Source organism: Caenorhabditis elegans, chromosome V, assembly GCF_000002985.6.
Source record: "Caenorhabditis elegans chromosome V".
In the NCBI taxonomy this organism is placed as follows: Eukaryota; Metazoa; Nematoda; class Chromadorea; order Rhabditida; family Rhabditidae; genus Caenorhabditis; species Caenorhabditis elegans.
Window position 1 is genome coordinate 8,887,321 of NC_003283.11, and position 18,353 is coordinate 8,905,673.

The following is an 18,353-nucleotide window of genomic DNA, read 5'->3' on the forward strand; positions in this document are numbered from 1 at the left end:
CTGCAAACGCCAGTTCTCTCTTAGACTCTTATTCCGGCTTGACCCCAGTTGCGGCTCCCCAACCCGCTTACACTGGGCGGTCAACAATAATGCTGAAATCAATGCTATTAGTGAAAAAGAGAAATCAAGTTTCCTGGTTAAAGGATTAAAGGAAGTCCACACATCGATGTTACAGGTTTCTGTTATCTCTTTCTCCATGCAGTTTTCTTTACCAAAAAAGTTAGCGCATGCTTCGTTTTGAATTTCTTCCATTTCTGCCGGATCGTCAACTGCATCTGGGAATGGATCAAAGTTTTGAAAACATGTCGAATTTGCCACGGTTAATTGAGATTCACAACTTTTGAAATCAATAGTGAGATACTGAATAGCTTCACAATACGAGGTTACTTTATCCACATAATCTCTAACTTCTTCTTTTGCCTCACATTTTAAATGCTCACAAGTATGAACACCTTTACAAAGCTTGTTTATTCCATCCACAATTTCTCTCTCTGGTAAGTTAACAGATTTGGCAATTTCAAAAATGTCATGAAGTTTCTGAAGTTCATGTGAAACAGAAGTTAATATAGCTTTTTTACCTGCGGAAAACTCGCTTGTAAACATTTTAAGGCTTTTGGTCCTTCTGATCGTACACATTTTGTTTCCTTTGTGGCCAGCGTAAAACTTAGGAATAAGAGTGGTATAATAATAATTTCAATTTCAATTAAATAACAAATGTATTATATGAACGTATAGGATTAAAAATAAACATTCAACTAGACATACATTTTTATAGGTAAAAACATATGAGACTAACAACCAAATTTAAAAGAGAATGTCAGTTTGAATGATGGATAGTAATAAAAAATTTCAAGAATGATGATTGATGTAATGGATTTTTTTGGAAGCTTTCTGATTTGCGAAAACTTGAAAACAAAAAAATGAATTCAAGGTAATAGAACTGAAAAATAATACTCATTTAAAAAAACTTTCCAAATTTATTGCAAGATGCAACAATCGTGTTCAGGGAACATGTAGTGCTGAAACCAACCAATTTCAACATAATCTTTTAGGGTTTTACCTTTATAAATTGTATCCACATGGCAGTATCACAAATCTCAATCATCTTCTTCTCAATGCAATTATCTTGTCCTAGGAAAATCTTGCATGATTCCATTAATTTTTCATCGATTTTCAATGAATCGCTAATTGGATCTGGAAATGGAATCCAGTCTTGAATGCACGTTGAGTTATCCGCCATTAGTTTTGCCTCGCATTCTTTGAAATCTACTGAGAGAAAATGATTAGCGTCACAGTAGGAAATTGTCCTGTCCATAGACTTCATTGCATCTCTATTGGCCTTGCACTTTGTGAAATCACATTTTTTGAAGTCGTCGCAGAGTTTATTCATTTTTTCCGTGCTGGCTTTGTTATCTATGTCAGTTGATAACTCATGGTTTGAAATTTCGTGAAACTTCTGAAATATTGAAATTCTGGAGTTTTATAGTTCTAGTTTCAAAATAAAACTTTACATCTAAACAACTGAAAATACCCGGGCCAGCTGCATTTAAGCACATCATTTCTTCATAACCAAATGCAAGATTTATAAACAACAAGATAAGTATTATCATTTTGCGTGTAGTAAATGATTAAGAACATCAAACATTTCACTTAAATACTCTTCAATGTTTTCGTGTCAATTAGTGTTACCTGAAGAATGTAAATTGGTTCTCAGAAACAAAGTGTTTCCGCACGTTGGCAGAAACATTGCACTCTTGGTTCGCCAAATTATGTTTTTGTCTGTTTATCACATTTGAAGAACTATTGTGATACAATGTAGTCTTTGCAAGATTTATCATTATTGTTGAAACATCCCGATTTTTCAAATTAATCATTATTTTAGACATTTCAATAACTGGTGTGTAAGAGAAATAGATCTGTACTTTACCTCAAAACTAAAAAAAAATTTCATAAACACTTAACACTTCATCCTCAAGAGAAGAGCGAAAATAATCCAATATCAGAAGAATAATGCTGCAACAAATAATAGCATATGGATCACCAAAGGAAAAAGACACAAGTCAAAGAATTAATATTTATTATACACATAAATTGGGATTTTTGAATTGTGGCCCTAAAGAGGGCCGTTGGGTTCGGTTGGTTTGTTGTATGAAATCGAGAGATAAAATTATCCTCCGAATCCGTACAGAGTTCTTCCTTGACGCTTCAAGGCATAGACGACGTCCATGGCGGTGACAGTCTTTCTCTTGGCGTGCTCACAGTAAGTGACGGCATCACGGATGACGTTCTCGAGGAACACCTTGAGAACTCCACGAGTTTCCTCGTAGATGAGTCCAGAAATACGCTTGACTCCACCACGACGAGCGAGACGGCGAATAGCTGGCTTGGTGATTCCTTGGATGTTGTCACGAAGGACCTTGCGATGGCGCTTGGCACCTCCTTTTCCGAGGCCTTTTCCTCCCTTTCCACGTCCGGACATTTTGTTTGCAGTTGAATGAAGACTCACAAGTGAGATGAAGAAATGGACAGTTGGCTGTCCCTTTTATACCACTATGCGGTGTGAAGGAGGAGACACTGCGGGGACACATTTGTCTTGTTATCTTTGTTCTCACTCACTCTTACCTACTCTCTAACTTCCCCGCCTCTCCACCAGAACCTTGTATAAATGCAGTGTACATGTCTCCTTTATTCACAGTCCCTATCGGATTCCAATTGAAATGGCTCGTACCAAGCAAACCGCCCGCAAGTCGACCGGAGGAAAGGCTCCAAGAAAGCAGTTGGCCACCAAGGCCGCTCGCAAGTCTGCTCCAGCCTCTGGGGGAGTTAAGAAGCCACATCGTTACCGTCCAGGAACCGTCGCTCTTCGTGAGATCAGACGTTACCAGAAGTCTACCGAGCTCCTCATCCGCAGAGCGCCATTCCAGCGTCTTGTTCGTGAGATCGCTCAAGATTTCAAGACCGATCTTCGCTTCCAATCTTCCGCTGTCATGGCTCTTCAAGAGGCTGCCGAGGCATACCTCGTCGGACTCTTCGAGGACACCAACTTGTGCGCAATCCACGCCAAGCGAGTCACCATCATGCCAAAGGACATCCAATTGGCCAGACGTATCCGAGGAGAACGTGCTTAAATTTCTGATTTTCAGAGTTTGAGACCGTTTCGATTCAAACCCCCACCGAACCCAACGGCCCTCTTTAGGGCCACATATCTATGATCCATCGAATTTACTTTGAATAAAAATTGCCATCTTTTCTTGTATAGTTCTAAAATTTTTCTTAGCAGCTGTTAAGAAAACAAAACATTTTTACATTTTACTAAAACATTTTACATATACATATTCAGAACCTCAATTTTGATTTTGATAGTAAAAAAAGGTTCTACTGTCCTCACTGAAGCTGCCATTAGTGACGTTACCAATTTTAGTCGGAATCCAGCTCAATTAGGCAATTATCTGAGTTGTGACGTCACTATACTTTGATTGTATGAGAAAGTCCATCTATGTGTTTTTTTTTGTAAGGATAGGTTCTACAGACATACCAGCAGATGGTACTAGTGACGTCATCAACTTTATATCCAGCACAAGAAAATATGTCTGGTAAATCTATACTACTGGAACAAGGAAATGTCACTTAAAACTTCCCGCCACAAATTTAATTTGAATTTTACATGCCTAGTTTCATACAGAGCATTGACTGCAATTGATTGAAATGATGATATCGTCAGCGATTGCAGAGATGACAAAGTATAATGTTTAAAAAATGATTAATGGGCTTCTCATTGATATGATCTCATGAGAAAGAAAGAAAATGCATTTTATTCAGAAAGTATACATTTGAACGCATATTTGCCCCTAAAGAGTGCAGTACAGACCAAACGACAAATGTTATTAGTGACGTCGCAAATCGCTTATCTTAAAAAGTTCCAGGTCTGTCCACAATTATTATTTGTTTATTTCTTCTCAACCATTCAAAATTTCAAAATAAAGTAATCAATTACAGACAAAAATCAAAATATAAAACAAACGATTGAATAGTGGGAGAGGAAGAAACAATTTAAGATGACCGATTGGAACAAGTCCGTGGCCAAATGTGGGTGGGGGTGGTTGTGAGATTCATTGATGAGATTCATAGGTAAAGTGGGATAAACAACACATTATATCAATTGTATGTGTTGTGACGTCACTATAAGTATACTTCTGAGAGAACTCCAACAAGGCGTGTTAAAATACATCATATCAAGGGCTCTCTCTAAAATCATAGTGTTCAGCCATTCAAGAGCAACTTTGAATTTGGCGCCAATTTGTTTGAATTTTTAATGAAGAAGTCCAATTTTGATTAACAATTGTAAGAGAAAATATTGGAAAGCATTAAAAATTCTTTTGTGAATCAACTAATTTCGAGAAGAAGTTTCTTGATTGCAAACGTTGAAAAGATTTTCAATTAGTAATAAAGTACAAAAAAAAAATTGAAATACTATAATATATTTATTCAGTCAATAGAGGATTTGAAATATTTGTGGCCCTAAAGAGGGCCGTTGGGTTCGGTAAAATGTTTTAAGAAGGCATCTATTCCTTGTCTCCTCCAGTCTTCTTTGGAAGAAGAACAGCTTGGATATTTGGAAGAACTCCTCCTTGGGCGATGGTCACTCCAGCCAACAGTTTGTTCAACTCCTCGTCGTTACGGACGGCAAGTTGGAGATGTCTTGGGGCAATTCTGGTCTTCTTGTTGTCACGGGCAGCGTTTCCAGCCAACTCGAGAACCTCAGCAGCGAGGTACTCAAGAACAGCAGCCAGGTAAACTGGGGCTCCGGCTCCAACACGTTGAGCGTAGTTTCCTTTACGGAGAATACGATGAAGACGACCAACTGGGAATTGGAGTCCGGCTCTTGATGAGCGGGACTTGGCTTTTCCTCCGGTCTTGGCTTTGCCTCCCTTTCCGCGTCCAGACATGGTGATGATTGGTTGGTAGATGTAGAAACGATCTGAAGAAGACCATTAGACAGCACCCTTTTAAACACAGCTGCGGTGACTAGGCGGGCACATAGAGATAAGACAGATGGGGGAAGTGGCAGAGTGACCAAGAAAAACTATGCACTTTGTACATTCGGCATGAGAGACAGCATAGAAAGGTGTCCCCACAGAATGTCAATAGGCTCCTCCTTCCCACCGAAAAATTGTTATAAAGGTAATGGCCAACAACCCATTCCTTACACTTGTCCAACGACCAGTCCAATCAATCGAAATGGCCCCACCAAAGCCGTCTGCTAAAGGAGCAAAGAAAGCCGCCAAGACCGTCACCAAGCCAAAGGACGGAAAGAAGAGACGTCATGCCCGTAAAGAATCCTACTCCGTGTACATCTACCGTGTGCTCAAGCAGGTTCATCCAGACACTGGAGTCTCTTCCAAGGCTATGTCCATCATGAACTCTTTCGTCAACGACGTCTTCGAGCGTATCGCTGCTGAGGCATCTCGTCTTGCTCACTACAACAAGAGATCCACCATCTCTTCTCGCGAAATTCAAACTGCCGTCCGTTTGATTCTTCCAGGAGAGCTTGCCAAGCACGCCGTCTCTGAGGGAACCAAGGCTGTCACCAAGTACACCTCTAGCAAGTAAGCATTCAATTGCTGAAAGCAAATCACCGAACCCAACGGCCCTCTTAAGGGCCACAAATGTATTAAAATCCTTTTTCAATTAGTAGTTTATTTAATGAAATAAAGTTTTCTTCATTCTTCATCACTATTATTCTTATTTTTTCTTCTTATTTAAAATCTGATCAAATAATTGCCAATGAAATAAATTTCTAAATTCCCGAGGCGCAACGGACCACGGCCTTCAAAAGAGTACCTCCGGTCAAAACTGAAATTTTAATCATATTTTCTGAAAGTATAAAAAATTTTTTGATATTTTTTCAACAAATATATATGTTTTTTCTTCAAGATATAACAGGTTTCATAGTTAAAACTATTGTTTTCAACTGAAAAAAAGCAAAATTTACTTCAATCTTTGGAAATTCTTAGAGACAATCATAGATTTTGAATGGATTTCTGATTTGGAAAACATACCGATTAACTGATTTTCCTAACTTGCACCAAAATTGAGTTTTTTTCTTACCCTCTTTACTGATTCTTGGAAATTCTTAGAGACAATCATAGATTTTGAATGGATTTCTGATTTGGAAAACATACCGATTAACTGATTTTCCTAACTTGCACCAAAATTGAGTTTTTTTCTTACCCTCTTTACTAATTCTGTAATTAACTCAATACAGTTTTGGAAATTCGCTTTCTCCCATTAGAAATTCTATGTTTGGATGAAAAAAAGAATCAGTTAACAGTAGTTTCAATAAAATCAATCATATGGATAAATTATTACTGGTTTCTTCGTCTTTAAGAATTTTAAAAGTCAAAAAAGCGACTCACAAGTTCAAAATGATTGAAGTTCTTATTTAACTCTTTTTTTACTTTCCAAGTTCAAGTTCGAGAGGAATGTGAGAAATGTGTTTTATTTGAATATATCAAAAGCTAAAAAATTGATCCAGTAATTACAATTTCGCCTTTCTTGAATCCTAAAATGCAACCAGCATATTTATTGACCTGTCACTCTCTTGCAGAAGGAGCAGAAGAGGATAGGAGACAGCCATGTTGTCTCCGTCTCCCTACACTTTCCTATTCACTCTCTCGTAGAAGAGTCTCCCACTTTTATGGCCAACGCCGTCTGCAGGCATGCATGCATGCATGCATGCATGCGAACACCTAAACATTTCCTTTAATTCATTCTATCTTGATCCTCTTTTTGTCCTCATTCTCATTAGCATTTCTTGAGTCTTAACTCTTGATTCTTCTTCATTTTTCTTCTTCGATAATTCTTCGTTTATTGGCATTTCGTCATTTTTTGAATTCCTGATTTTTAGGTCTATTTTTCTTCGAAAACAAATCAAAAAAGTTCTTTTAAATCTTACCGTGTATTCTCTATTAGAGCGGCATGCCGCACTAATTTCCGGGCCCTCCGCGATGCTTTTGAAAGTAGTTAATGCTTTTGAAAGTAGTAACCTCAAAATTTCCTTATAAAAGCTCATATTTTATGTGAAAATCATGAGAATTGTGTATTTTTGCCTCACAAAGACACTAAAATTCAATGTTTAAATGAAAATTTAAAAAGTTATTAAAGAATGAACAAATATACCATCGAAGTAATCGAATATTTGAGGTGGCTTCCGCATCCAAAAAAAGGGGTGCCGCACTAATACCGCTCTACCGCTCTAATTTTCGAAGGGCCAGTTAGGGTGCCGCTCTAATAGAGACGCCGGCGTTGGCCATAAAAGTGGGAGACGGAGACAACATGGCTGTCTTCTATCCTCTTCTGTCTCCGTCTCCCTACACTCACCTATTACACGTCACTCTCTCGTAGAAGGAGCAGAATAGAAGACAGCCTCCGTCTCCCACTTTTATGGCCAACTCCGTCTGCAGGCATTTATCCATGCGAGCACCTAAACATTTTCTGTAATTCAATTTATCTTGATCCTTTTTTGTCCTCATCCTCATTAGCGTTTCTTGAATTTTAATTCTTGATTCTTCATCACTAAATAAGAATGGAAAATAATAACTGACACATATTTGGCATCGATATCTGAAAAAGGATTGTTTGTGGCACAACTGTTGTATTGTGTCTATTTATAAAAACTTTATTTCATTAAATAAACTACTAATTGAAAAAGGATTTTAATACATTTGTGGCCCTTAAGAGGGCCGTTGGGTTCGGTGATTTGCTTTCAGCAATTGAATGCTTACTTGCTAGAGGTGTACTTGGTGACAGCCTTGGTTCCCTCAGAGACGGCGTGCTTGGCAAGCTCTCCTGGAAGAATCAAACGGACGGCAGTTTGAATTTCGCGAGAAGAGATGGTGGATCTCTTGTTGTAGTGAGCAAGACGAGATGCCTCAGCAGCGATACGCTCGAAGACGTCGTTGACGAAAGAGTTCATGATGGACATAGCCTTGGAAGAGACTCCAGTGTCTGGATGAACCTGCTTGAGCACACGGTAGATGTACACGGAGTAGGATTCTTTACGGGCATGACGTCTCTTCTTTCCGTCCTTTGGCTTGGTGACGGTCTTGGCGGCTTTCTTTGCTCCTTTAGCAGACGGCTTTGGTGGGGCCATTTCGATTGATTGGACTGGTCGTTGGACAAGTGTAAGGAATGGGTTGTTGGCCATTACCTTTATAACAATTTTTCGGTGGGAAGGAGGAGCCTATTGACATTCTGTGGGGACACCTTTCTATGCTGTCTCTCATGCCGAATGTACAAAGTGCATAGTTTTTCTTGGTCACTCTGCCACTTCCCCCATCTGTCTTATCTCTATGTGCCCGCCTAGTCACCGCAGCTGTGTTTAAAAGGGTGCTGTCTAATGGTCTTCTTCAGATCGTTTCTACATCTACCAACCAATCATCACCATGTCTGGACGCGGAAAGGGAGGCAAAGCCAAGACCGGAGGAAAAGCCAAGTCCCGCTCATCAAGAGCCGGACTCCAATTCCCAGTTGGTCGTCTTCATCGTATTCTCCGTAAAGGAAACTACGCTCAACGTGTTGGAGCCGGAGCCCCAGTTTACCTGGCTGCTGTTCTTGAGTACCTCGCTGCTGAGGTTCTCGAGTTGGCTGGAAACGCTGCCCGTGACAACAAGAAGACCAGAATTGCCCCAAGACATCTCCAACTTGCCGTCCGTAACGACGAGGAGTTGAACAAACTGTTGGCTGGAGTGACCATCGCCCAAGGAGGAGTTCTTCCAAATATCCAAGCTGTTCTTCTTCCAAAGAAGACTGGAGGAGACAAGGAATAGATGCCTTCTTAAAACATTTTACCGAACCCAACGGCCCTCTTTAGAGCCACAAATATTTCAAATCCTCTATTGACTGAATAAATATATTATAGTATTTCAATTTTTTTTTTGTACTTTATTACTAATTGAAAATCTTTTCAACGTTTGCAATCAAGAAACTTCTTCTCGAAATTAGTTGATTCACAAAAGAATTTTTAATGCTTTCCAATATTTTCTCTTACAATTGTTAATCAAAATTGGACTTCTTCATTAAAAATTCAAACAAATTGGCGCCAAATTCAAAGTTGCTCTTGAATGGCTGAACACTATGATTTTAGAGAGAGCCCTTGATATGATGTATTTTAACACGCCTTGTTGGAGTTCTCTCAGAAGTATACTTATAGTGACGTCACAACACATACAATTGATATAATGTGTTGTTTATCCCACTTTACCTATGAATCTCATCAATGAATCTCACAACCACCCCCACCCACATTTGGCCACGGACTTGTTCCAATCGGTCATCTTAAATTGTTTCTTCCTCTCCCACTATTCAATCGTTTGTTTTATATTTTGATTTTTGTCTGTAATTGATTACTTTATTTTGAAATTTTGAATGGTTGAGAAGAAATAAACAAATAACAATTGTGGACAGACCTGGAACTTTTTAAGATAAGCGATTTGCGACGTCACTAATAACATTTGTCGTTTGGTCTGTACTGCACTCTTTAGGGGCAAATATGCGTTCAAATGTATACTTTCTGAATAAAATGCATTTTCTTTCTTTCTCATGAGATCATATCAATGAGAAGCCCATTAATCATTTTTTAAACATTATACTTTGTCATCTCTGCAATCGCTGACGATATCATCATTTCAATCAATTGCAGTCAATGCTCTGTATGAAACTAGGCATGTAAAATTCAAATTAAATTTGTGGCGGGAAGTTTTAAGTGACATTTCCTTGTTCCAGTAGTATAGATTTACCAGACATATTTTCTTGTGCTGGATATAAAGTTGATGACGTCACTAGTACCATCTGCTGGTATGTCTGTAGAACCTATCCTTACAAAAAAAAACACATAGATGGACTTTCTCATACAATCAAAGTATAGTGACGTCACAACTCAGATAATTGCCTAATTGAGCTGGATTCCGACTAAAATTGGTAACGTCACTAATGGCAGCTTCAGTGAGGACAGTAGAACCTTTCTTACTATCAAAATCAAAATTGAGGTTCTGAATATGTATATGTAAAATGTTTTAGTAAAATGTAAAAATGTTTTGTTTTCTTAACAGCTGCTAAGAAAAATTTTAGAACTATACAAGAAAAGATGGCAATTTTTATTCAAAGTAAATTCGATGGATCATAGATATGTGGCCCTAAAGAGGGCCGTTGGGTTCGGTGGGGGTTTGAATCGAAACGGTCTCAAACTCTGAAAATCAGAAATTTAGGCACGTTCTCCTCGGATACGTCTGGCCAATTGGATGTCCTTTGGCATGATGGTGACTCGCTTGGCGTGGATTGCGCACAAGTTGGTGTCCTCGAAGAGTCCGACGAGGTATGCCTCGGCAGCCTCTTGAAGAGCCATGACAGCGGAAGATTGGAAGCGAAGATCGGTCTTGAAATCTTGAGCGATCTCACGAACAAGACGCTGGAATGGCGCTCTGCGGATGAGGAGCTCGGTAGACTTCTGGTAACGTCTGATCTCACGAAGAGCGACGGTTCCTGGACGGTAACGATGTGGCTTCTTAACTCCCCCAGAGGCTGGAGCAGACTTGCGAGCGGCCTTGGTGGCCAACTGCTTTCTTGGAGCCTTTCCTCCGGTCGACTTGCGGGCGGTTTGCTTGGTACGAGCCATTTCAATTGGAATCCGATAGGGACTGTGAATAAAGGAGACATGTACACTGCATTTATACAAGGTTCTGGTGGAGAGGCGGGGAAGTTAGAGAGTAGGTAAGAGTGAGTGAGAACAAAGATAACAAGACAAATGTGTCCCCGCAGTGTCTCCTCCTTCACACCGCATAGTGGTATAAAAGGGACAGCCAACTGTCCATTTCTTCATCTCACTTGTGAGTCTTCATTCAACTGCAACAATGTCCGGACGTGGAAAGGGAGGAAAAGGCCTCGGAAAAGGAGGTGCCAAGCGCCATCGCAAGGTCCTTCGTGACAACATCCAAGGAATCACCAAGCCAGCTATTCGCCGTCTCGCTCGTCGTGGTGGAGTCAAGCGTATTTCTGGACTCATCTACGAGGAAACTCGTGGAGTTCTCAAGGTGTTCCTCGAGAACGTCATCCGTGATGCCGTCACCTACTGTGAGCACGCCAAGAGAAAGACTGTCACAGCCATGGACGTCGTCTATGCTTTGAAGCGTCAAGGAAGAACTCTGTACGGATTCGGAGGATAATTTTATCTCTCGATTTCATACAACAAACCAACCGAACCCAACGGCCCTCTTTAGGGCCACAATTCAAAAATCCCAATTTATGTGTATAATAAATATTAATTCTTCCTTATTCACTGTTGCAGAAACCAAAAAGTACCAATAATAGACAAACATCAACAGGGCTTCTAGTTTTACACTCATGTCATTTTGTATAATAATTGCACCGCGAATGGGAATCAGGCTGAACCTTGAAAGTTTTTCATTTAGTAGTATCTGCTAAATCTGCAAAGTTCAATACACAAACTCCAACTTTTTTCCCTTAAACTGTTGGCACAATGTTTCGAAAATTTCTGTTTCTTCCCAGAATTATTTCTAGATGATCTATGTTTTTTATATGTTTGAGAGATTTAATGGACACCTGCTTCAAACCTTATCTGCTCAATCAGAGTTAATTGAAAACTGGTGCTTGTCCCTTCTATTGAGTGAGCGTGATCCTTGAACTGTGTACTTTTCTTTCAATAGAATATTTATTTATTATTTCAGGGATGAATAATTTCTAATTGGAACAATCATCGCCTTGTTCACATGAGCAATCTAAAAAAGAAATACTGGCCATGATGAAATATTTTCTACTTGTTGATCATGCTCGTAAGCTCAAACTGACGGGCTTCATCACGTGCCTAATTTCCGGGCGGGCGAAACATCCGTACAATTGTCAGTGCGATTTTAGTCTTTGGTTGTACATTCAGCAGCCTTGAATAAGTTACGTCGTCTTTGCCAATGACTTCAGAGCCTGATTTGCATTTCCAGGACCTCTACGATAAAATTGATCCCCCTTTTCAAAACGCGGTAATGCATTCCTTTGATTAAAAAATGATGACGCTTTGATTTCAGACACCCTTCGCAAGAACAGGACAATTCTACGAAAATCGCTCGATTACCGATTTTAATAATGTAAGAATGTCTTCTTCGTTTAAAAGTATTTATTATTTCATACGGTTGAGCAGCTAGAATTTGCATTTTGAATTTTTAAGATTCTAAATGAAACCTAGATGTTTTGTTCATAGTGAGCGACGAAGAGCCAACATTTTAAAAGCTCATTTAGTTTAATTGAATGAACATAAAATTGTTCTGATCTGCTATACGATTTTTTGGGTTCTTCATTCAGTTTTACACATTTCGTAAAAGTTTAAGGCATAAAAATCCAAATTATCGAATTTACAGCTTAACAGTTATATTCCAAAAGGTACTAAAAATTATGTAGTCAAACACTAGTATGAAAATAGAAAATAGTATTAATTCCGTCCTGGAAGGTGATTATGAACGTAGGCGTAAAGATGTATTATTTTGTTGAGAGCGTTACATACTTGAGAATTTTTAATTCTGACAGCTCATTTCTGATGAACCGAATAAGTTTCTTCGAAAATCTTCAAAGCTTAGTTGTGTTTTTTCTTCATTTTAAACTATCATTTTAGACAACTCAAATGATAGATCAATGTCCCTTCAAATTCTCACAGCACTTGGCGCTCGCTACAATTCCTCTTTTCATCGTTGGCCTAATTTTGACAGGAATATCAATTTATGTTTATACCAGGCCATATCAGTTGAAAACGACTGTAAGATTAAAAAACTTATATTATTAAAGTATGATACGTTCAGGTTGGTTTTCTGCTGGCTTGGTTATCCGTATTTGAATGGTTGTTTCTTTTGGCATCTTTTCAAGTCTTTTCAATTTCCGAAACCGCATTTTTGTAAGTTCAACTTATCTTAGAAAATGAATAACATACATATGTGATTGCCAGAATTATATCTTTCAAAAACTGGTATTCGTACAGAAGTCTTTTTATTTTTTCTTTGTCTCAATTTATTATTTGGTTATTTCAGTGCATGCCCAACAACTGAAAATGAGTATCCAAAAATAAAAGCATACAGTGAAATATACATCTTTCCATTAACTCATGCAACAAAGTACATGTGTGTTTGTATATCAATTATCATCTCTATTCAACAATGGATTGCTGTCTTCTTACCAATGGAGGTTTTTAAACTTTGAAAAAAATGCCTTGAATTCCTCAAAATCCTTTCAGGCCAAAGATCTGTGCAACATGGAAAGAACAAAACGGTTTTTAGTGGGTTCTCTAGTTATCTCATCAATTCTTTCATTACCAAAGTTTTTCGAAAAAGGAATACAGTAAGTGTCCTGAAAAAAATAGCCACGTTATTTCGTTGATTAAGCTGAAGGCTTTAAATTCACTTAAATCAAACAAAATAATATGAGATAAACGAACAAAATATGCAATAACCATTGCGGTACAGAAAAGTGACAATTTTTAATTTTTTAGAATTTTCATTACGAAATTAGTTCATTTGATCACATTTTGGGTCTATATTTTCAAAAGAATTCAACCCTTTAAACCTCGTCCTTTAAGTATTTCAGCGAGATAAATGGATGGCCCTGGCAAACAAATGCCGTTGAGAAGTATACATTCTTGAAAGTGGTACAATACGTGGAAGAAAACGTGTTCAGTGTATTCAAAATATTCTTTTTGCTCTTTATTATTAATGTGTCGATTATATTGCTACTGAAATATTCTCACAACGAAAGAATTCGAATGACATCACAGGTAGCCCTTTCATCACAGTCTCAAAATAACAATGAGCATTAATTTCAGTCAATTAGAGATCCCCGTACATCTATTATGCTTCTGGCTGTACTTTTTGCATACGTTGTCACTCATCTGCCAAGATTTTTGCTTCAGTACGATGGGCATTGGAAACATTATTTACCGAGCGATGTAAGTGAAAAAGCTTTGAAATAAATTGTTTGAAAGTGTTTGGAAAGTTCAAAAAACCATTTAAAAGCCTGCTCGAAACCAGAAAATATTACAATCTTCTCTCCGAGGAACTACATTTAGAAAGAGTATAGCTTTTTGAAAACGAACCTAATTTACACAAAACAGCAAAACATACTACATCTTCATATTTATAAGGTGGAAATACAAATAAAATTTAGGTTTGTAAGATAAGCTTGGCATTGTATTTCAGAAAGAAATTTCAATCTGTGAAATCTTCTCAATTTTTAACTTTTCCAACACCGTAAAAATTCTTAGAACTCATTATTTTTGCTGTGAGAGTTTTCACTATTTGTATTGTCCCTACTCCCTCCCAAGGGACTATTCCCAATAACATTCGACATTCTTGTTTTACTGAACAAACCCAACTTCTTGTTTTCAGATGTATATTGCCCGGAATGATCTATCCAATTATTTCATGTGCTGCCATCCTTTGTTCTCATTTGCCGATTATTTAATCTTCTCTGAGAAGTATAGAAAAAGTGTTAAATCAATTTTAAAGCGACAGCCAAGTGGAAACTCTTCAAGGAAAGCGCCTCAATCTGTTTGAAAAGATGCCAGTGTTCTTTGAATCTGTTTTTAAATGCATAGAGGATTCGTGTTCTTCTTGTGTGTGAAAAAATAAATGAGACTGCTTCTACTTATCTTTATTCAGAGTCTGTTTCTTTGCTTCATTGCTTCACCCTTTCCTCGCACCCAAATTCATTTATGTACGCCCTCGTTTTTGTTTTTGACGACGACACCAATTTTCTTCTCGTTAGACATAAAGTATAAGGTTTTCATTTCCAGTGCTCTCTTCTTGCTAACTTGTTCTCTTATTTGTATCATTAAATAAATCTATATATTTTCCGTTTTCTGAAAAAAAACGTCACTTTCGTATCAATCCTTGAATTCCCAGGAAGAGGGAAGAAATATTTAGGAGTCAACTCATGAACTCCCTCAGGCTACTCAATACTAATAAAATATGAATGTTGCTTGTTTTTCTTCGTGTTTTGCCAAGTTTTTGGTTGTATATGTAAATTAATAAATAAATAACACCGATTAGACAAGAACTTTAATTCAAACACAATATTTTGAATGTAGATGTACCTCCATTTTGTCAAAAATATAGTCAAGATAATTACACGATTATTTATGAGAACATCCTTTTTGATGCTGCAGCATTTAGAAAAACGTTTGAACCTCTTATCGACAATTGCAAATTGCTTTATATCACACAAAAGTTGTTTCCAAAACTAATTTATACTTGTAGCAGGGAACAAGATAAAAAACATTTCTTTAATCGTTCTCATTTTGATTGCAAATTTCTAATTTCATTATGCTCTCAACTTAAATTCACTGTGGTTTTTCTAGTTTATTTTGGCCAAAATCAGCTAAAACTGATTCTATTTTGACAAAATATACATTTTAGATTATTGTTATTGACCTTGTTGTTTTTCTCATTCTCCCAATTTTTAACACAATTGGATTGAAATTGAATCAAATTTTTGAGAATGACGCCGCTCCACCGGTTAATTCTATTTCTAGAAATGTTATCCGGAAATTAAAAGCTATTCAATCATTCACTTTTCCTCACTTTTTTCTTCTTATAGGCCATATCTCGTAAACCGATAATAAGCGCCAATTTTTAGTTCCAGTGAGAGAAAAATATCATGAAATAACAACAATAAGGAATGATGGTCTCATCGGTTTCCAACTCTCGAAATAGTATTTCTACAACGCCACCAATAATTGACTACTATGGAAGGACTCGTTTTGAGTTGGTAAGTTGTTTCATTTTTTTTTTTCGAAAAAAGCTGAAACAAAAGGGAGGAGCAAACAAGTCTGATCGCATGAAACTTAATTATCTTAAAGTTCTTTTTCTGCCACCACTTCATTATTGTTCAGTCTTTTTGACCTTAGCTTATATTTGAAACTACTAGCGTTAGTGACTAAAAACTCTCGTTTTATCCAGACTGATAAATCTGTTTTATTCAAATTTCCGGATTCCTCAAATGACCAACATCTTATCAAATACATCATCAAATGTGGGCAACCAAATTTCACGAATTTCTTTAAATTAGCTTCTCTCAACAAACTATATTTCAGGAGTACATGTTGCCAAACTCAACTGATTTTCCAACTTCTAATGTTCAAAGTTACACCTTGAATGAAGTGTTTTCAATGGTTATGCTACCAATTATTTTAATTGGATTGTTGGGAAATACTGTGTCTATTTATGTGTACAGCAGGAATCATATGAAAAAGAATACGGTGAGCGATGTGAAAATGTTTTTATAATTCAGATTGAGAAACTAAAAAAATTTTCGAAATATTAAGTTAATTTTAATAGTGGGTTCAAACGAAAAACGAGAAAATTTCGAGAAAATGAACTTCAAAATTAGTTAAAATTAGAATTACCAAGAGAATTTATAGACTTGTGTTCGACCCTTTTGTTGATTTTAATGATGAAAATCTGAATTGCAACCAATTTTCCCGGTGTTCTTTTTTGCTCATGCGCATCACAGTTTTCTGTCAATAAAATACCAAATGTACAACTTATTGTTAGAAAATTAATTTTTAGATTGGTTTCCTTCTTCTCAGTCTTTCGACAATTGATCTCATTGTTCTTGTCACCGCATTGCCAACATTTGGAACCTATAAATTTCCATTTTTGTAAGAAATCTCTCAATTATGAGAACTCTAACTTATTAGTTTTCAGTCCCGGCTACAATAAAATTGGTTCAGCTCACACAATTTTCAGTGCATTTTGTTTAGTATACATTTATCCATTCGGGTGCATGGCAAAAATGATTGGTCAGTACATCATAGTGCTTATTGCCGTGGAAAGATGGTTCGCAGTATGTAGACCTTTACAAGTACAAGTTTGGTGTACTCAGAAGAATACTATTCGGGCTATGCTCTACATAATCGCAATTTCAATCTCGTTCAATGCTCCAAGATTCTTAGAATTTACGGCCGAGTAAGTAAGCTACTTTCAGAGAAATTTTCTAAAAAGTCGGATTATGTTTTGCTTATTGAAGGAAAGAGTAGTTTGTGTTTTTAAAGACGGCAATGCAGTGTTACGAAAATTTTGCAGTTCTTTGATTTATGCACTGAAAGTTTAACTGGGAAGAAAATGAAAAATGTGTCAAAAAAGTTGTCTAAAAAGTTAGGGTTTAATTGTTGATGCTCGAGTTCCATAGAATCTGGGATATTTTGAACACGTACCAATAATCACCGTAACATAAAATACTATACACCGGGTTTTCTGACATTTGGAAAAGCCAGACACCCGTTTGCTGTTTTTCCCATTAAAAATATGAAAGGTCAAGTTTTGCACTATCAAGTGCACATTTTTATTTTCATCCAATACGGATACCTAATTATCTTTTTTCAGTCTATCCACTGGTGTTGTCAACATGGGACTATCCCATAGTGCAAATAACACGTGGTATTTCTATTTATATTATGGAATTCGTTCAATATTTTTTGATGCATTAATACCTTTTGCTATCATATCAGTGACAAATATTCAAGTTATCCAACAACTTCACAAATCAAACGAAGAAAGAAAATTACTAACAACGCAACAACAAAAAGAAAAAAGAACTACAACAATGCTTTTGGTAATGGTAATTCTGTATGCAACTTGCCATTTCTTTAATACAACTCTCAAGTTTATCAATATGGTTTCCAAAACTTATGCTCAATTCCGGGTGAGCACTCTTCTCAAAATTAAAATAATATTTAAATTCAGTTTCCCGTAATTCGAGTCATTCATCACATATCAAATCTACTCCTGGTAATATATTCAGCTTCAACAGTTTTTATTTATCTTATTTTCTCAACAAAATATCGAAAAGTTCTTTCTACATGTGTTACTTGCGGGTACAAAATTTCGAGAATTCCATTTTATAAAAATTGTATTCAGAAGTACGGAAGAGTTGAATACGGTATCGAGTCGAGGAAAACAAAAGACAACGGCTTTTCAAATCAAATCAACGTCTCATAATGGTTATACATCAATCAAAAGCATATGAGAGAGCATAATTCACCTAATTTTTTTCTATTTCACATGACGTGTATAAAATAATCTTAATTTGTTTTCGCTGATGTTTGGCAATTATAATAACTTCTAGAAAAAATATTTCGATCATAATTGGCATATTCTCATTGTATTATGTAGTTTTAAACAAAACTCTCCCCTCAAGTTACAGTACGTTGTAATGTCTTCCTTTACGATTTCAAAGAAGACTGTCTGTGCTCTAACTTATCAACAAAATTCATTATAAAAATTAGCCCATTTATTTTTCGCTTAGGG

The 18,353-nt window shown here is 36.9% G+C and overlaps 11 protein-coding genes, 5 non-coding genes and 1 pseudogene across 17 annotated transcripts; 9 read left to right on the forward strand and 8 right to left on the reverse strand.

Annotated features, from left to right (window-relative positions):
• Positions 1-154: 154 nt before the first annotated feature.
• On the reverse strand, positions 155-543 carry K06C4.27 (annotated as a pseudogene). The gene has a single exon. A coding segment is annotated over exon 1 (389 nt).
• Positions 544-977: 434 nt separating this feature from the next.
• Positions 978-1,610, reverse strand: K06C4.1 (T20D4.11-like domain-containing protein; the record flags this gene model as incomplete). Its single annotated transcript, NM_001356713.1, has 3 exons — positions 978-1,019; positions 1,061-1,456; positions 1,512-1,610. 3 exons carry the CDS (start codon positions 1,608-1,610, stop codon positions 978-980), a joined length of 537 nt encoding a protein of 178 aa, NP_001343678.1.
• Positions 1,611-2,167: 557 nt separating this feature from the next.
• On the reverse strand, positions 2,168-2,479 carry his-28 (Histone H4; the record flags this gene model as incomplete). The annotated part of the gene is made up of 1 exon (NM_072890.1): positions 2,168-2,479. The coding sequence occupies one exon, from the start codon at positions 2,477-2,479 to the stop codon at positions 2,168-2,170; it is 312 nt and encodes a 103-aa protein (NP_505291.1).
• Positions 2,480-2,547: 68 nt separating this feature from the next.
• Positions 2,548-2,660, forward strand: K06C4.24. The gene has a single exon (NR_069121.1). It is a non-coding gene; the product is annotated as an Unclassified non-coding RNA K06C4.24 (non-coding RNA).
• Positions 2,661-2,717: 57 nt separating this feature from the next.
• his-27 (Histone H3) lies at positions 2,718-3,128 on the forward strand (the record flags this gene model as incomplete). Its single annotated transcript, NM_072891.1, has 1 exon — positions 2,718-3,128. The coding sequence occupies one exon, from the start codon at positions 2,718-2,720 to the stop codon at positions 3,126-3,128; it is 411 nt and encodes a 136-aa protein (NP_505292.1).
• Positions 3,129-4,562: 1,434 nt separating this feature from the next.
• his-21 (Histone H2A) lies at positions 4,563-4,946 on the reverse strand (the record flags this gene model as incomplete). The annotated part of the gene is made up of 1 exon (NM_072892.1): positions 4,563-4,946. One exon carries the CDS (start codon positions 4,944-4,946, stop codon positions 4,563-4,565), a length of 384 nt encoding a protein of 127 aa, NP_505293.1.
• A 65-nt stretch (positions 4,947-5,011) lies between these two features.
• On the reverse strand, positions 5,012-5,163 carry K06C4.26. Its single transcript, NR_069122.1, has one exon. It is a non-coding gene; the product is annotated as an Unclassified non-coding RNA K06C4.26 (non-coding RNA).
• K06C4.21 lies at positions 5,018-5,228 on the forward strand. The gene has a single exon (NR_069123.1). It is a non-coding gene; the product is annotated as an Unclassified non-coding RNA K06C4.21 (non-coding RNA).
• A 10-nt stretch (positions 5,229-5,238) lies between these two features.
• his-22 (Histone H2B 2) lies at positions 5,239-5,610 on the forward strand (the record flags this gene model as incomplete). Its single annotated transcript, NM_072893.1, has 1 exon — positions 5,239-5,610. One exon carries the CDS (start codon positions 5,239-5,241, stop codon positions 5,608-5,610), a length of 372 nt encoding a protein of 123 aa, NP_505294.1.
• A 2,170-nt stretch (positions 5,611-7,780) lies between these two features.
• On the reverse strand, positions 7,781-8,152 carry his-20 (Histone H2B 2; the record flags this gene model as incomplete). The annotated part of the gene is made up of 1 exon (NM_072894.1): positions 7,781-8,152. One exon carries the CDS (start codon positions 8,150-8,152, stop codon positions 7,781-7,783), a length of 372 nt encoding a protein of 123 aa, NP_505295.1.
• K06C4.23 lies at positions 8,020-8,391 on the forward strand. The gene has a single exon (NR_069124.1). It is a non-coding gene; the product is annotated as an Unclassified non-coding RNA K06C4.23 (non-coding RNA).
• On the reverse strand, positions 8,159-8,373 carry K06C4.19. The gene has a single exon (NR_069125.1). It is a non-coding gene; the product is annotated as an Unclassified non-coding RNA K06C4.19 (non-coding RNA).
• Positions 8,392-8,444: 53 nt separating the features above from the next.
• his-19 (Histone H2A) lies at positions 8,445-8,828 on the forward strand (the record flags this gene model as incomplete). The annotated part of the gene is made up of 1 exon (NM_072895.1): positions 8,445-8,828. One exon carries the CDS (start codon positions 8,445-8,447, stop codon positions 8,826-8,828), a length of 384 nt encoding a protein of 127 aa, NP_505296.1.
• A 1,433-nt stretch (positions 8,829-10,261) lies between these two features.
• Positions 10,262-10,672, reverse strand: his-17 (Histone H3; the record flags this gene model as incomplete). Its single annotated transcript, NM_072896.5, has 1 exon — positions 10,262-10,672. The coding sequence occupies one exon, from the start codon at positions 10,670-10,672 to the stop codon at positions 10,262-10,264; it is 411 nt and encodes a 136-aa protein (NP_505297.1).
• Positions 10,673-10,907: 235 nt separating this feature from the next.
• his-18 (Histone H4) lies at positions 10,908-11,219 on the forward strand (the record flags this gene model as incomplete). The annotated part of the gene is made up of 1 exon (NM_072897.6): positions 10,908-11,219. One exon carries the CDS (start codon positions 10,908-10,910, stop codon positions 11,217-11,219), a length of 312 nt encoding a protein of 103 aa, NP_505298.1.
• Positions 11,220-11,735: 516 nt separating this feature from the next.
• Positions 11,736-15,087, forward strand: frpr-13 (G-protein coupled receptors family 1 profile domain-containing protein). The gene is made up of 9 exons (NM_072898.4): positions 11,736-12,047; positions 12,093-12,152; positions 12,674-12,814; positions 12,858-12,949; positions 13,083-13,236; positions 13,286-13,389; positions 13,636-13,822; positions 13,871-13,993; positions 14,433-15,087. The coding sequence occupies exons 1-9, from the start codon at positions 11,979-11,981 to the stop codon at positions 14,598-14,600; spliced, it is 1,098 nt and encodes a 365-aa protein (NP_505299.1). The 5' UTR covers positions 11,736-11,978; the 3' UTR covers positions 14,601-15,087.
• Positions 15,088-15,676: 589 nt separating this feature from the next.
• On the forward strand, positions 15,677-18,190 carry frpr-12 (G-protein coupled receptors family 1 profile domain-containing protein). The gene is made up of 7 exons (NM_001356714.2): positions 15,677-15,813; positions 16,139-16,303; positions 16,614-16,705; positions 16,752-17,012; positions 17,430-17,748; positions 17,790-17,920; positions 17,964-18,190. The coding sequence occupies exons 1-7, from the start codon at positions 15,724-15,726 to the stop codon at positions 18,070-18,072; spliced, it is 1,167 nt and encodes a 388-aa protein (NP_001343680.1). The 5' UTR covers positions 15,677-15,723; the 3' UTR covers positions 18,073-18,190.
• The last annotated feature ends 163 nt before the right edge of the window (positions 18,191-18,353 follow it).